The sequence below is a fragment of the Schistocerca cancellata genome, chromosome 12 (assembly GCF_023864275.1).
Source record: "Schistocerca cancellata isolate TAMUIC-IGC-003103 chromosome 12, iqSchCanc2.1, whole genome shotgun sequence".
In the NCBI taxonomy this organism is placed as follows: Eukaryota; Metazoa; Arthropoda; class Insecta; order Orthoptera; family Acrididae; genus Schistocerca; species Schistocerca cancellata.
The window spans coordinates 116438585-116454259 of NC_064637.1; the positions used below are offsets into that span (position 1 = coordinate 116438585).

Sequence of the window (15675 nt, forward strand, 5' to 3'; positions counted from 1 at the left end):
ATGCACGGACTGTCTCGGAACACTCTGCGGCTGACCCACATTCCCACTTACCGAGTCATATTTGCAGTCCCCACCCGTGTCCTCCGTGCTCGCTAATTTTAGATTCTTGACAGAGGTCGAATGATATTGTGAATTCACAGGGGGACTGAAGATAGGTAGCACGAGGTGGGAATGTGGATCGGTGGGTCGGCCAAGGAGTGTGTCGAGATAGTTCATGCATTTGCAATAACCACTGTGTCAGGATGGCACACTGCTAAACGCAACTGCCTAGTAAGCAGGAGATCGTGGGTTCGAGTCCCAGTCTGGCACACATTTTCACTCGTTACCGCAAATTCCTAGTAAAGTCCTGATACAGCTGATATCGTTAGTTCCTTTCCTTTCTCCCCCCCCCCCCCCCCCTCCACCTTCAGTGTACATAATATGTATCACAGTTCTGGATACTGAATGAACAGACATCACACAGTTATGTAATCTCTTTTGAATGTCCCTTGCGCCCTGTTTTTTATGTCTGCTTTCATTCTCACTTCAAGGCGATAACCGAGTACGAGAATTTAAGAAGTACTGCTTCATCCGCATGTATTCCTCTCTTTATCCATACAAAGGGCACTTAGTTACTAAGAATGTTATGATTTTTCATTTTTCCAAAAGTGCGTGTGCTCTGTAGGATGTTCGTGACATGTTAAAACAGTCCCATCTTGCACTTGGCCTCCCAAAAATGACCAGAATTTTCTACTTGTGTATGTAATTTATTGGGTTTCCCTAGAGTTTGAGGCATTGTTGAAAGATCAAAACACCATAAATTGTGTTGTTTATTGCAATGGTTTGTAGCTTACAAACGTTTCCAAGGTGGTCCTCTTATTTTCCAAGTAAACAGGCCCATCCTGTTTTTTTCTAATTCTGTTATGAAATACTGCAATTTCAGGGAATACTTTTCTGCACCACTATAAAATTCATTGTTATGGTGCAACAAGTTTTCAAGTATAAACTACATGATTAATGGAAAATCTCATATCAAGATGTGAAACAAATACTTACAAAGAGATAGAGGGGCTGGCCAGTACTTACCTCAGCTCAGTACAGCCGATAGATACACATAAAACAGAACCAAAAATTTACATTCCTAGCTTTCGGAACAAATGTTCCTTCATCGGGGAGGAGAGAGGGGAAAGAAAGGGAAGAAGGGGAAGGAGATTCAGTTACTCACAACCCAGGTTATGAAGCAACAGGGAAAGGAAAATAGGGAGGGTAGCAAGGATGGAGGCATGGTTGTCAGAGAGAAGCCAAAGATATTCTACTGTAAGTACTGTGCCAGCTTCAAACCAAAGAGGATGCATACAGAAGTAAAGAGGTATATAGTATAAAGATAAACACAACTATGCAGGATGAAAAGATTCGTGAATGGCTAAAGAGGAAAGGGAAAGCGGAGAAGACTGAAGAGTGAATGGGAGTGAGGTTGTTTAACGTAGGTTCAGTCCAGGGCGATGGCGGGATGAAAGGATGTGTTGGAGTGCAAGTTCCCATCTCCGCAGTTCAGAGGGACTGGTGTTGGGTGGGAGAAGCCAAATGGCACATACAGTGTAGCAGGTTCCTAGCTCCCTAGAATTATGCTGGAGGGCATGCTCCGCTACTGGGTATTGGGCATCTCCTAGGCGGACAGTTCGTCTGTGTCCGTTCATGCGCTCAGCCAGTTTAGTTGTTGTCATGCCGATGTAAAAGGCGGTGCAGTGCAGGCATGTCAGTTGATAAATGACATGTGTTGTTTCACACGTAGCCACACATACACAATTCAAGGCAGGGCTACATGTGAAACAACACATGTCATTTATCAACTGACATGGCTGCACTGCACAGCCTTTTACATCGGCATGACAACATCTAAACTGGCTGAGCGCATGAACGGACACAGACGAACTGTCCGCCTAGGAGATGCCCAATACCCAGTAGCGGAGCATGCCCTCCAGCATAATTCTAGGGAGCTAGGAACCTGCTACACCGTATGTGCCATTTGGCTTCTCCCACCCAACACCAGTCCCTCTGAACTGCGGAGATGGGAACTTGCACTCCAACACATCCTTTCATCCCGCCATCGCCCTGGACTGAACCTACATTAAACAACCTCACTCCCATTCACTCTTCAGTCTTCTCCTCTTTCCCGTTCCTCTTTAGCCATTCACGAATCTTTTCATCCTGCATAGTTGTGTTTATCTTTATACTCTATACCTCTTTACTTCTGTATGCATCCTCTTTGGTTTGAAGCTGGCACAGTACTTACAGTAGAATATCTTTGGCTTCCCTCTGACAACCATGCCTCCATCTTTGCTACCCTCCCTATTTTCCTTTCCCTGTTGCTTCATAACCTGGGTTGTGAGTAACTGAATCTCCTTTCCCTTCTTGCCTTTCTTTCCCCTCTCTCCTCCCCGATGAAGGAACATTTGTTCCGAAAGCTAGGAATGTAAATTTTTGGTTCTGTTTTATGTGTATCTATCGGCTGTACTGAGCTGAGGTAAGTACTGGCCAGCCCCTCTATCTCTTTGTTAGTATTTGTTTCACAAGTATAAACTACAGCATATATGATAGCCCTTGTACCTAAAACTCTTACAGTCTAAAAATTAAGAACATTTCATAAATTACATGTATGAAAAATTTGAGAAGTTAAATTGTATGCATGAGAAAGCTGTTAGGAAGGTGATGCCTTTAACACAGGGTGCCCATTTCATTTTTGTTAAAAACTGAGATTTTTAAAAAGTTTAGAAAAATATGTATTTTACTAATAAATGCATTTTCTTCTGACATTTTGTCATCAAAATGAGCACATAATATTGGATTAAAGTATGTTTTGACAGTGAGCAAAGTCATCACTGTTTCAGGTTTCATTCAATGTTTTTCATCTTACCACAGAGATTTCACCAAGAAAAACACACATACATTTCAGTTTCTACACTACTGGAGTAAAAGTAAACTCACATTTTAGATTTGGTTGCCGTTAAAATTACAGTTACATTTTAGCATGATGAAATAGTCATTACACAGATTTAAAATTGTCACAGATCCACTATAATGTCTTGAGACTGCTTACCACAGTGGAAAAGGAAATTCTTACTATCCACACCAATCAAAAATATAGCTTAATGTGAATCTGTAATTCTAACACTGCAAAACACTTACAGTAAACAAACAAAGATTGTAGAGCAAGTTGCACTATTGCTACTTCCTAGTGTACATGCCTATGCAGAGAAAACTAGCATAAAATACTTTAGCCATACACAATCATAAAAAAGTAGTACATCTGAGCATCCCCAAAAAGCTTTTGGGACCGTGGAACTCTGGGGAAAAGAAGGAAAGAAAAGGGGGGGGGGGGGGACTGTCCTGGGAAAAATGGGACAAATTAACATTCTACTTCATTGCAATGTTTCTTAATATAATAGTCCATGTTACTCAATGTGAGAAGAGAGGCTTCTGATTCTGTTAAGTAGAATATGTAGAACCAGACTTTCAGTAATCAAAGTAGCAGTGTTGAAAAGCACACAGCACTCTGTCTTCAGGCCAAAAGTGGCCCATTTGGACCATCCGACCAACATTCATCCTCAGCTGAGGATGCTGATAGGAGGGGCGTGTGGTCAGCACGCCGGTCTCCCAGTCGTTATGTTGGTTTTCTTTGACCAGAGCCACTACTGTTCGGTCGAGTAGCTCCTCAATAGGCATCATGAGACTGAGTGCGCCCCGAGAAACGGCAACAGTGCATGGTGGTCCAGATGGTCACCCATCTAAGTGCCGGCCATGCCCAAGAGTGCTTAACTTCGGTGATCTGGCGGGAACTAGTGTATCCACTGTAGCAAGGCCGTTGCCCAGCAGTCTTAAAGGCTCCATATAAAATAATATTATGCAATACTTGTAGTGAATATTGATGGCAATAAAATGAAATCATGGGCCTGTGATTATTGCACATCAGTTTTCCTCCTGGAGTTTTATTCCAATAGCCAATATACAGTGGGACATAATTCAGTATTTCATTACATATTTCAAGACTGTCAGGTCTCAACCAGTAGCTTTGTATATTATTAGTGTTGTATGTCAAATAATAGCAGCATTTTATTTCCTGGGAGTGAAAGCTTTTTTGAAATGTACACTCCTGGAAGTTGAAATAAGAACACCGTGAATTCATTGTCCCAGGAAGGGGAAACTTTATTGACACATTCCTGGGGTCAGATACATCACATGATCACACTGACAGAACCACAGGCACATAGACACAGGCAACAGAGCATGCACAATGTCGGCACTAGTACAGTGTATATCCACCTTTCGCAGCAATGCAGGCTGCTATTCTCCCATGGAGACGATCGTAGAGATGCTGGATGTAGTCCTGTGGAACGGCTTGCCATGCCATTTCCACCTGGCGCCTCAGTTGGACCAGCATTCGTGCTGGACGTGCAGACCGCGTGAGACGACGCTTCATCCAGTCCCAAACATGCTCAATGGGGGACAGATCCGGAGATCTTGCTGGCCAGGGTTGTTGACTTACACCTTCTAGAGCACGTTGGGTGGCACGGGATACATGCGGACGTGCATTGTCCTGTTGGAACAGCAAGTTCCCTTGCCGGTCTAGGAATGGTAGAACGATGGGTTCGATGACGGTTTGGATGTACCGTGCACTATTCAGTGTCCCCTCGACGATCACCAGTGGTGTACGGCCAGTGTAGGAAATCGCTCCCCACACCATGATGCCGGGTGTTGGCCCTGTGTGCCTCAGTCGTATGCAGTCCTGATTGTGGCGCTCACCTGCACGGCGCCAAATACACATACGACCATCATTGGCACCAAGGCAGAAGTGACTCTCATCGCTGAAGACGACATGTCTCCATTCGTTCCTCCATTCACGCCTGTCGCGACACCACTGGAGGCGGGCTGCACGATGTTGGGGCGTGAGCGGAAGACGGCCTAACGGTGTGTGGGACCGTAGCCCAGCTTCATGGAGACGGTTGCGAATGGTCCTCGCCGATACCCCAGGAGCAACAGGTCCCTAATTTGCTGGGAAGTGGCGGTGCGGTCCCCTACGGCACTGCGTAGGATCCTACGCTCTTGGCGTGCATCCGTGCATCGCTGCGGTCCGGTCCCAGGTCGACGGGCACGTGCACCTTCCGCCGACCACTGGCGACAACATCGATGTACTGTGGAGACCTCACGCCCCACGTGTTGAGCAATTCGGCGGTACGTCCACCCGGCCTCCCGCATGCCCACTCTACGCCCTTGCTCAAAGTCCGTCAACTGCACATACGGTTCATGTCCACGCTGTCGCGGCATGCTACCAGTGTTAAAGACTGCGATGGAGCTCCGTATGCCACGGCAAACTGGCTGACACTGACGGCGGCGGTGCACAAATGCTGCGCAGCTAGCGCCATTCGACGGCCAACACCGCGGTTCCTGGTGTGTCCGCTGTGCCATGCGTGTGATCATTGCTTGTACAGCCCTCTCGCAGTGTCCGGAGCAAGTATGGTGGGTCTGACACACCGGTGTCAATGTGTTCTTTTTTCCATTTCCAGGAGTGTATGTTAGGGTTAAAACCTTTCATGTACCATATGTATTAAATAAATTTTCTTTGTAGTAGCCTAGATTAATCACTTCCTTAGTTATCTTCACATACACAAAGTGTAAAGTATTTTTGAAATCCTCAGTAGTTTGGCTTTGGAGCTCATTTAGGAACAAAACATTGTTCATAAAAAATTGCACTGCAGATTAAAGATGGTGTTGTATCTATTTCACATGTGTAGTATAGAAGGTAAATAAAGATGAAACAATATATAAAACAAAATAAAACTGTTAAGTATTCATATATTTTAGACAGCCAATAAGTATCTGGATACTTAAGGTTTTCTTTTTTCCTGTAATGGTTCCTGTGATCAAATTCTTGGCTAACATTGTATTTGTAAACATAAAGAAAGTATGAGGGAGGGTACTTCATGTACTGCTGCCTCCATTTGTAACATAGCTTCTGCACACTCCTGAAAGTTTGCCATCAGTATATCAACACATCATGTTGCCCATTATTCTTTCAATGAAGTGCAGGTTTCTGATTGCTGCCTAACTTATTATGCACCCATAAAAAAATGATTGTCGCAACTCCAAACTTTATGGGAAGAATTACTGTAGTCTACAGGTCTGGATTTCAGTTCTGTATGTGCTAGACATATCATTAAAGTGATGTAAATAATATAATCAATGCAAAATGGTTTCAGTAAGGGTTGAATAAACTGTTCTTACAATTTTTTTTTTATTTTATACGGTATTGCAGACCATACAACAAAAATTATTCTATTCATGAAACTTCCTGGCAGATTAAAACTGTATTCCAGGCCGGGATTGAAACCAGGGTCTTTGCCTCTCAGGGCCAAGTGCCACGCCAACTTAGATATCTGAGTAGCCCACCATCACAGGTTTTTATTATTTTTTTATCATCAAGGGGTAATTCAAAGGAAAACAGATAAAATTTAGTTCTATTGAAAGCAATAAAATGCATTTGTCTCTGATAAAAGTCAAACTATTGTTCAATATGTGTCTGACAAACAGTCATGCTCCAAATCTGTGTAACTGTGGACAACAATGAGGTCCATTTGCCTATGGTACATTGTATTATACTTTCACGTCTACAAGGAGAAAAATAAATTTTGAAACTGATTTCAATCAGTCATCTACATGAGAGAAATCTTACTTCATATCTTGAGAATGTTGTGTTTGCTGCTCCACAGCTATAGTATAGTGCACATAATCATTTTTGAGACCGTGACACAAACAGGTGCTTAATAAGCGTCTGACAAATGGTCACACTCCTAGGTTATAGCTCTTACACTATAGCCTGCGTCACACAGGAAGGTGCTGAGAGGTAGAGTGATAGGGAAGTGTGGAGGGGATAGGGTTTGCCTAAGGCTGGTGGCAGGAATGGGCGAACAAAGGGAACGTTGCAAATATGTGTAGGTGCGTACAACAGTGAGGTATATTTGCCTATACATTCAAATCTGTGAGGAGAAAAATACATTTTGAAACTGCTTTCAGTCAATTGTCTACATGAGAGCAATCTTAATTCACATCTTGAGGGTTTTGCATTTGCTGCTCCACAGCAATAGTCCACATGATGTCGGAATGCTGATGCAGCTTTGTGAAGACATCAGGTATAATTTTTCTCAAAAAGACAATTGTCTAATGACAAGTTCATCAAAACTGGTTACAATATTTGTCAGTTTTGTGCTATTTGGACGGTGTCATAAGTATTACGTACTAAAATTCGCTTCAGACAGAGACTGAAATCATTATATATGCTTGACACCTTCTACTACTTCATAGAGCTATTTTAAAAACATGTAATTTTGTAAAGTCTGTAATGGGTTTATTTTACTGTATTTAAGTGTAAATCTGTGTACATAAAAAGTAATTACTGATAGCAAATGCCTATCATGTAAATGGTCAGTATGTCCTCATATTTTTCACTGTCAAAGAGTGTTATAAGTGTAAACTAACTTGTTCATTCGTACAGTGAGAGACCACATTTATGATTGATGGTAAAAGCAAACAACTAACCATCTTTTTCGAATAACTTGAACGAATGCTGCCCTACAACATAAAAAACTAGCGGTAACTCAAAATATCAAAGTCTCTGACAAATTTATCCAGCTTCATTCCTGCAAGTGATTAGGACATGCATGATAGATGCGGGGAAAATCTTAAATTTCCCAACCAATCATCTCACTTACAACAAGTGAACATTTACACACTTCTTAGGATACAAATTGCCAATCAATAAAGGTTAAGAAGTTCTCAAGAGTTGTTTATGCAATTGATATGTAGACAAACAAAAACTTTTGTTTTTAAACCATGAATCTTTAGAACCGAGAACTATTATTACTTTACTTTGTTTTCAAATTTAAATCATAGGTCCATTGTCACTCTTATCTGAGTCTGTGTTTGAAAACATGACTGGAAATTTATGTTGATAGATTCGAGGTTTGCATCCATCTTCACTTCCCTATAAGAATTTTCTTCTTGGAGCTTTTCGTTGTGACATGCACAGTCTTTCCATGCTAAAGGGAAAATGTTGTCTCTTTCTTTGCTTCATGCTCACACAATTCAATGCCTCTTTTGTTCTTTTCTACCACATATCCTTTAACATCTGTGCAAATTAATACACTCAGATTATACTGACAGTAAAGTGGGGGTAAACACAAAATTTTGTGTGTATGTTCATGTACAAAGAAGTCAAGCACGTACATTTTGTCACGTGGCAGGTATAAATTAATAGCACATTGGTGTTTGGCATGAGTCTTGTTTATACTGTGCAGACTTTTCTTTCTTAAACCACTGTATAATATTTGATTTCATTGAGTATGTACTTGGTGTTTAGCAGAGTGATAATTGTCAATGTCCATTACAAAGATCGAGTTTGGAGCAGGATTTGACAAGAACTGCTCAATGAATCACTTCTTGAAAGGGACAGCGTTCATTTCCATGTGGTAGTCATTGCAGTTTCTCTTACACCTATAAATACAATTTTGTTCTCAGGGGAAAAAAACAGAAAAAGAGACAGAATGCAGAATAATTATCCAAGAACTTTCTCCTTTGGGAACTGTAAAACTGTCAGTACCATCACTCATTATAGAGCAGATTTTGCTGGAATTATTTTGATTAATCCATGTTTCATTAAGGTAATACATTGTTAAATGACCTTCTTATCATATTTTGTGCATCTTTCTTAGGAATGTGGCTTTTGCTGCAGCTGTGTCACTTCTTCCTATTAAAAATTTTTTTCGTTGTTACTTTTAACTTATTTGAAACAATTGCCCTTTAAAATTCTGTTGATTGACAAAGCATTACCTTTGAAGCCAATTTATTCATCCATAATTATAACAAGTTTTTGTGACACTGGATATGCACCATTTGTATACATTTCAAACAAAGAGAGCCTTAAAACATCGTTGTCACGCCCATCCATTTGTGTCATGCGTTTCTCACTGTTTTGATGCTTTCCTGGTGACACAATACCAACTTTTCCTGACAGTTCTACAGCTCTGACACTTTCATTTACAATTCACTGTGCAATTCTCTTGCTAACACTATTAGCTTCCACCGTTCATTCTTGTGTCTTCCAAAAATCAACAACAATTGTCCGTCTTTCAGACTGAAAAAGTTGAAAACACAGTAAATAATCCCTCTTGCCTGCTTTTGAAGCACTTCACATTTATTGACATCACATGACATATTTATTTGGAAATCACACCAACCAATTTACAGAAATACATTCACAGCTACACTGCTACAAAAAAATAACTTTAATAGTTGAATCAATATTTAGGTCATTCTGTGGATGAAACTGTATAGTCGCAAAGTACAGCAACAGTACAGCCTTCAGGAAAGAAACATTCACTATATAGCAGTAATAAGTGGCTAGCCACTCTGGAAGGAAATGACTCTTATTGGCTGCTAGCAGTTAATGGAGGGGGATGCACAGAATGGATGAGAGCTGGGACGCCTTCCCATGTGATGCAGACTACTAACATTACATTGATTTGTATACCTATTCAAGAGATAGTTCAACAGTTTTTGAGATGCTTTATGAGATTCTTGAGAGTTTAACTATTTTTCATGAGACACCCAAGCTAGACAAACTCCTGTTACTACTAAAATCTATAAATACCTTGGTACATACACAGATCAAAGTATTAGATGGATAGACCACATTCATTTTGTTGTTGTCTTAAAATCACTAGTCACTTCTAACAACCAAGCCAGATATCACACGTAGCCCCCTAGCAAAACATTAAAAATTACTTACAGTGGGGTCCGGGTGTCAGTTTCTTAAGTATGGAAGATTTGTTGCTAAATAGAAGTGCTTTCTACAGCAAAGGAAATAAAGTGTTTTTATGAACTAGGCTGTGTAGAATGTTGTAAGGAAGCCTTTTGAAGCATAAGTACTTTGCAAAATATTCTTTGTATATATTTCAATTAATAAACTTTTCCTTCCATTGAAATATTGAATCAAATAAGTGTAGCTATTTACATGACTGCAACCATGTGGCCAAATATAATTACTTTCACTGAAAAATGAAGTTAAAAATGATAGTGCAAAGTCCATCTATTAATAAGTTGATATGATATAACTATCTACTAAACTCTTTGAGAACTTGTGATGTGAATAGTTCCAAAACAAAACTAAAAAAATATGATTCATCCATGCCTAGGACATAGCTTATATTGTTTTGTATAAGATTATATATGAGACAGTAACATTTAAAAATGTAAATAATAGATTTGAAAACTAGATGTACGAGGGTTATTCCAAAAGTAAGGTCCGATTGGTCGCGAAATGGAAACGACTATGAAAATCCGATAAAGCTTTGCACAGATGTGTTGGGTAGTGTCTCTAGTATAACCCCAGTTAGCATCACGTCGCTCTTCTCATTTCTGAGCTCTCAGTGAGTGCGTAAAGATGTCTAGAAAATAGTGTCTGCCGCCAAGTACGAGGGCCTGGTGAGAAATTTCGCCTGAAGCTATGCAGCCAACATTACATAACTGTCGTGCTGTTTCGTCTTCACGACAATTCTCAGCCGCATTCTGCAGGGGCAATGAAGATGCTCCTGCATCGTTTTCAAATGGAAATGTTAGATTACCCACAATACAGTCCGCAATTGTCTCCCCCTGAGTTTCATCTCTGGTCACATGAACCGCTGTCTTTGAAGACAACATTTTGACACAGACAACGAAGTGTAGGCCAGCGTGGAGAATTGGCGGAAAGCACTGGCGGCTGCCTTCTATGATGAGGCTATTGAAAAGTTGGTACAACGCTATGACAAAAGTCTAAGTCAGAATGGCGACTACGTAGAGAAGTAGCTGAAAGGTGTAGCTAATTGTTACAAGTAAAACATTTCTGATGTTCACTGTGGTTTCAATTTGGCAATCAATCGGACCTTACTTTTGGAATAACCCTCGTAAGATGATGACCAAATTTCCACTCTGCAGTGGACTGTGCGATGTTTTGAAACTTCGGGGCAGATTAAAACTGTGTGTTGGACTGAGATATATAGATGTAAGATTGCATGTTTTTCATATATGTAAAAAAATAATAATAAAACTACATCAAATCCCCAACTATCTTGCTTGTTCATAGTTTTAAGTTGTTTTTCATATTGGATAGAGTTTGTTGAGTAGTTATTATGACACTTCAGTTGGACTAACTGTTTGTATAATGCTAAATACAAAATAATTATACAAACATCATTAATGAAAATTAATTAGTAGGTAATACAAATTTTCAAATTTTACAAATTTTTCCTTGGTTGGAAGCTGTTTGGAAAAAAAGTAGAAATAAAAGGTAAACATACTTGGTGGTTAAGGAAATGAACTGGTTATTGGAGTGGAAATAATGTGAGCATTAGTACAGGCACAAAAATATTGTGCTAGATGCGATTTTAATGCCAAGATTGTTACCGGTTTAAGGTGATTCATTGTTCAAGAATATTGATTTTGCCCAAAATGAAATACAGGAAAATGGAGATCAGAAATGTGTAGATAAAGTAAATTTCATGTAAGTGAATACAGCAATCATATACTATAAACAGTATTTGCTGTAGAAGTGATACAAAGTTAAAAGAATCAATTTCAACATCATCCAGGACAAGAGTGTGTAGAAGCAGAGAGTGAAAGAAAGACAGAAAAAAATGTTAAGCTGCGAGGAAGGAAATTATTGTGTGAGGTATTGGGACAGTGCATTGTGATAGAAAAGTGTTTTGGCAGATAAGGCAAGTATGGAAGGTGACATGTTGTGAGGTAGATCTTATGGCAAAAGGCTCCACATCCTCCCATAAAAAAAGCATTCTGTGCATATCCTTATGATTTCATAGTAGGAAATATGCTTAAATCCAATTCTGCAATATTATTGTGAACAGAAAATGGCAAGGACTCCTTGCACTAGCAGATGTAAGAGCTAACTAGATTGCTATTTAACAAATTTAAAGCACAATAAAAAACAGTCATCTGATATCATTATGAACTATTACAAAGGAGACCTGTTAAGTGACTCAGTTACAGGAGCTAATGAGTGTATTGTGCCATCAGCAAAATTTCTTGTGGGTGATGGGGTGACTGGGAGTTGTGGTTTTTTTTTCCCAGTTTTCGGCTCAAAATCCTGCCAAAGATTTTTGGGAAGAAATATAGCATCACTTTTGTGGCAGATGGATTCACCAGAAAACTTGACAGTCACCATACATAAAACTTCAAGTGATATATCAAGGAATTACACCTTTGATATGTTGTGACTTAAAGAAAAATCTCCTTTAAGGTTTAAAAGGTAGGCTATAAGTGTGGTGAAGTGATCACCTACATATTATTAGTTTGACATCTTAGTGGTGAATGGTGGTGGATTCCTACACAATGTTGGCCATATAATTTGATTAGAAAAACAATACCCTGACCATTTGTGTGTTTTGCAGGTTGAGCTCTGCCTTAGAATGTTGTCAGAGACATTAATTAATTAATGTACCTGAGTCTCAACAGGACTCCTTTGCAATAGTTCGCAATGATATCAGATGATTAGTTCTATTAGTACGCTTTAAATTTGTTAAATGACAATCCAGTTAATTCTCACTGGAAACTGGGCAGTTCTCATGCAGATATAATACAGTGTTTTTGTCTGTCCCTCAATTTTTACTAAATTTGTTTCTCCTTAGTTTTGCATTCAGCTGACAGCGATGGTGTATTGTCTCAAAGAGATGGATATTAGAATGTATTTCAGTGTGCTGACTCTGGTTCATATAATATTTAATTTATGATTCCAGTATTCATCATAAATGGTGATTAAATTTAATAATGTTTTCAATTTTATAAAACATAGCTACTGTAGACTGTGAACATATATGTATACTGTGTTAAGTTGTTCAGCATCCTCACCAAATACAGCCAATAGACTACTTTCCTGATTATGAAAACTGCTTCTTCTGTCATGTAAGCAAAAAACTTGACAGCTTTCAGGACCACATGATTTTAATAAAAGTTTTAAATAATTGTTCTTTTCTATTGCTAATATCTTTTACCTAAGCCTGTTTGTACCTAAATTTGTCACCTTTCATTAATTAAAGGAATAAAATTTTGTTTGGGATTAGAAGTGATAGCATATGAATATGCTAATCAGTGGCATTACAGTTGTTCTGTGTGTCCAGTATGGGTGACTAACTGTGGATCTTAAGCAAAAATTATAGCACTGCAGAAAATTAGTTTGCCGCAATTCTCTTTTTTGCTCCCAGAGCTTCATCAGGCAGTTCATTTATTACTGAGAGCTCATGTTAAGTAGAGAAGAGTCATTAAGCTGAAAATATTGGATGTAGAAAGGTGTTAGATTTGTGAGTATGGTGTTGCAGGCGTCATCTCATTCTCTCGTGCCAAGGCAGTCTGCACATCTTTCCCTTCGATGACCCACTTTGTTCCTTTGCGATGGAAAGCAGTGAGTATTTAAGAACAACTGAATTACCTAGCTCCTTCTGCACAGTTTTCCTCCTTGCCCCTCACAGGAAGGAGCCTTGCAATGTTTTTGTTGCAATTTCCTGCACTAATCCATTCCACAGAGTGTAATGTCCAATTTTAAACCTTGTCGCCATTTGCATGTTGTTGTTGTTATTGTTGTTGCTTCTTCAGTGACTGGCCTTGAAAATGAAAGAGCAAAGCAAAAAGTGGAAAATAAAAAAAGAGGCAAAACTGAAACCTTGTAAATACTTCTGCATGTAGAAGAGTCCTCCCTCACCTTTGACTTTATTTTTTTCAGTTTTGCTTGAAAGAAATTTATTGCAGATTGAGTGTTGGTCACAAACATACAAATTTAAAAATAAATAGCCTTGGATTTGGAACGTTTCACATGGCATTAAAGTAGGCCAGTAAGGTAACACCACAAACTTACTTCTCATTTGATTACTTGAATGCATAATAAACCACAGTAACAGTAACTAAAGACATTCTGTTTTATGGTGCACTCCATACATTTGGTTCTGAGAACATCGATATGAGAACAAGTATTATGTATTCACTTTGTGGTATATTGTGTGCTCACCTGGCTGTGCTCCCTTTGGCAGCTTAGTTCAAAGGAAAATGTTGCAACATCAAACTGACTTTAACTGCATAAAATACTGAAACTGTATTAATTTGCAATATTGTAGTAATTTGAACCTTTTGACCCTGTATGCTAAAATGCTGTATATATTAATACTGAAAGAATTTTGCATGTAATTTCACTCTTAAATTCCATTATGTGTTTTTGCTTTTCTTGCTATTTTAAATGTGTGCTTTTCTTCCTTTGTACTTTGTGCACTAATAATAATATTTTGTTGATAATTCAGTTACTACCTTCTGTTGTTGCAAGAAATCTTTCAGGAATGTCAGAACTTATGTTCACTGAACTAAAAATTTTACTTGCTTAGCATAAGAAATACAAATATGGTTTTGTAGCACAGTCTAAATATTTATTTCATAATTTCTATATTGATAGTTTAAATGCATATAATGAATTCCACAGTGTAAATGTGTATGTGCTCAATTCCATAATTTAGACACAGCAATATTAAATGGCATTGAAGCTGCCTTACTTAAAGCGATAGAAATTTTTTTGATAAAAAGTGTATCAGTTAATAGTACATGACGCATTTAATCTGCATATCACTCAATATGTCCAGTGACTGGCAGCAAGTGCTTATTGACAGTAGTTTGTGACATAAGCAGTAGTTGAGAGAGTTCTAAGTGGAATAACCAAGGATGTTATCTTGCCATTTTTTTATGAGGGCAGCAGTATTTGTAATCCGTACGATTAATTCGCCCCTTGTGTGTACTTTTTCTTTGTAGACTTTCCAATTAAACCATCACCACAGTCAGCAATCTAAAGGGGTAAGGTCTGGAAACCTCAGTGGTCAAGAAACATGACCATCTCTGCCAGTCCATCTTCCAGGAAATGTTAAGTTTAGATGATGTGTCATGTTATGACTAGAATGTGCAGGGACTTTGTCATACTGGAAGAACATACTGACCCTTGTAGTCAAAGGAACCTCTTCCAATAATGCTGGAAGCTCTTTTCATGAAAATCTAGATAACAGAACCCTATAAGACAATGCAGTAACACAATGAGCTCACTCAATTGGTTGCACACATTTGCCCACATTTGCAGAAAAGTATTTTAGAAAATGTGTTTCTTCATAGACATGTGAGTTTTTGCTGGACCACTGATATAAGTTATAAATTTTATTGATACCATCATGAATGTGGCTTCAGCAGTAAACAGTAGCAATGGGATTATTCAGCAGTTTGCAGTTAACCAAACTGCCTCTCCTTCTCAAAGATGCTGAATCTGCTGTAAATGATAAGGACAGGGACTGTGCCGATGTAACGTCTGCTGTATTCTGTGTGTTCATGTTGAAAGATTACATTCTACCTGTTCAATAATGACTTCTACATCACCCACACTCTGTTCATTTTCACATTCAGATGTAATGTGACTGCTGTGCACTGCAACATTCTCAGGCAGTTTATTGGAAATACGAGGAAATTGCCTGCTGTTGTCTCTGCAGGCAACAGCAGTATTGTCATTACAAACTCGTACATAAACACCATACCAGTGTACTCAGCATTTGTAAATCCATGTGACATGCTTAAACGATAGTT

At 39.0% G+C, this 15675-nt stretch overlaps 1 protein-coding gene across 1 annotated transcript in view; it reads left to right on the forward strand.

The window, feature by feature from the left end:
- Positions 1-15675, forward strand: part of LOC126109589 (glutamate-gated chloride channel) — a 519836-nt gene that overhangs the window by 358282 nt on the left and 145879 nt on the right. Inside the window, exon 6 of the mRNA XM_049914624.1 lies at positions 13395-13477. Coding sequence (XP_049770581.1) covers positions 13395-13477 — 83 coding nt within the window. The remainder of the gene's footprint in view (positions 1-13394; positions 13478-15675) is intronic.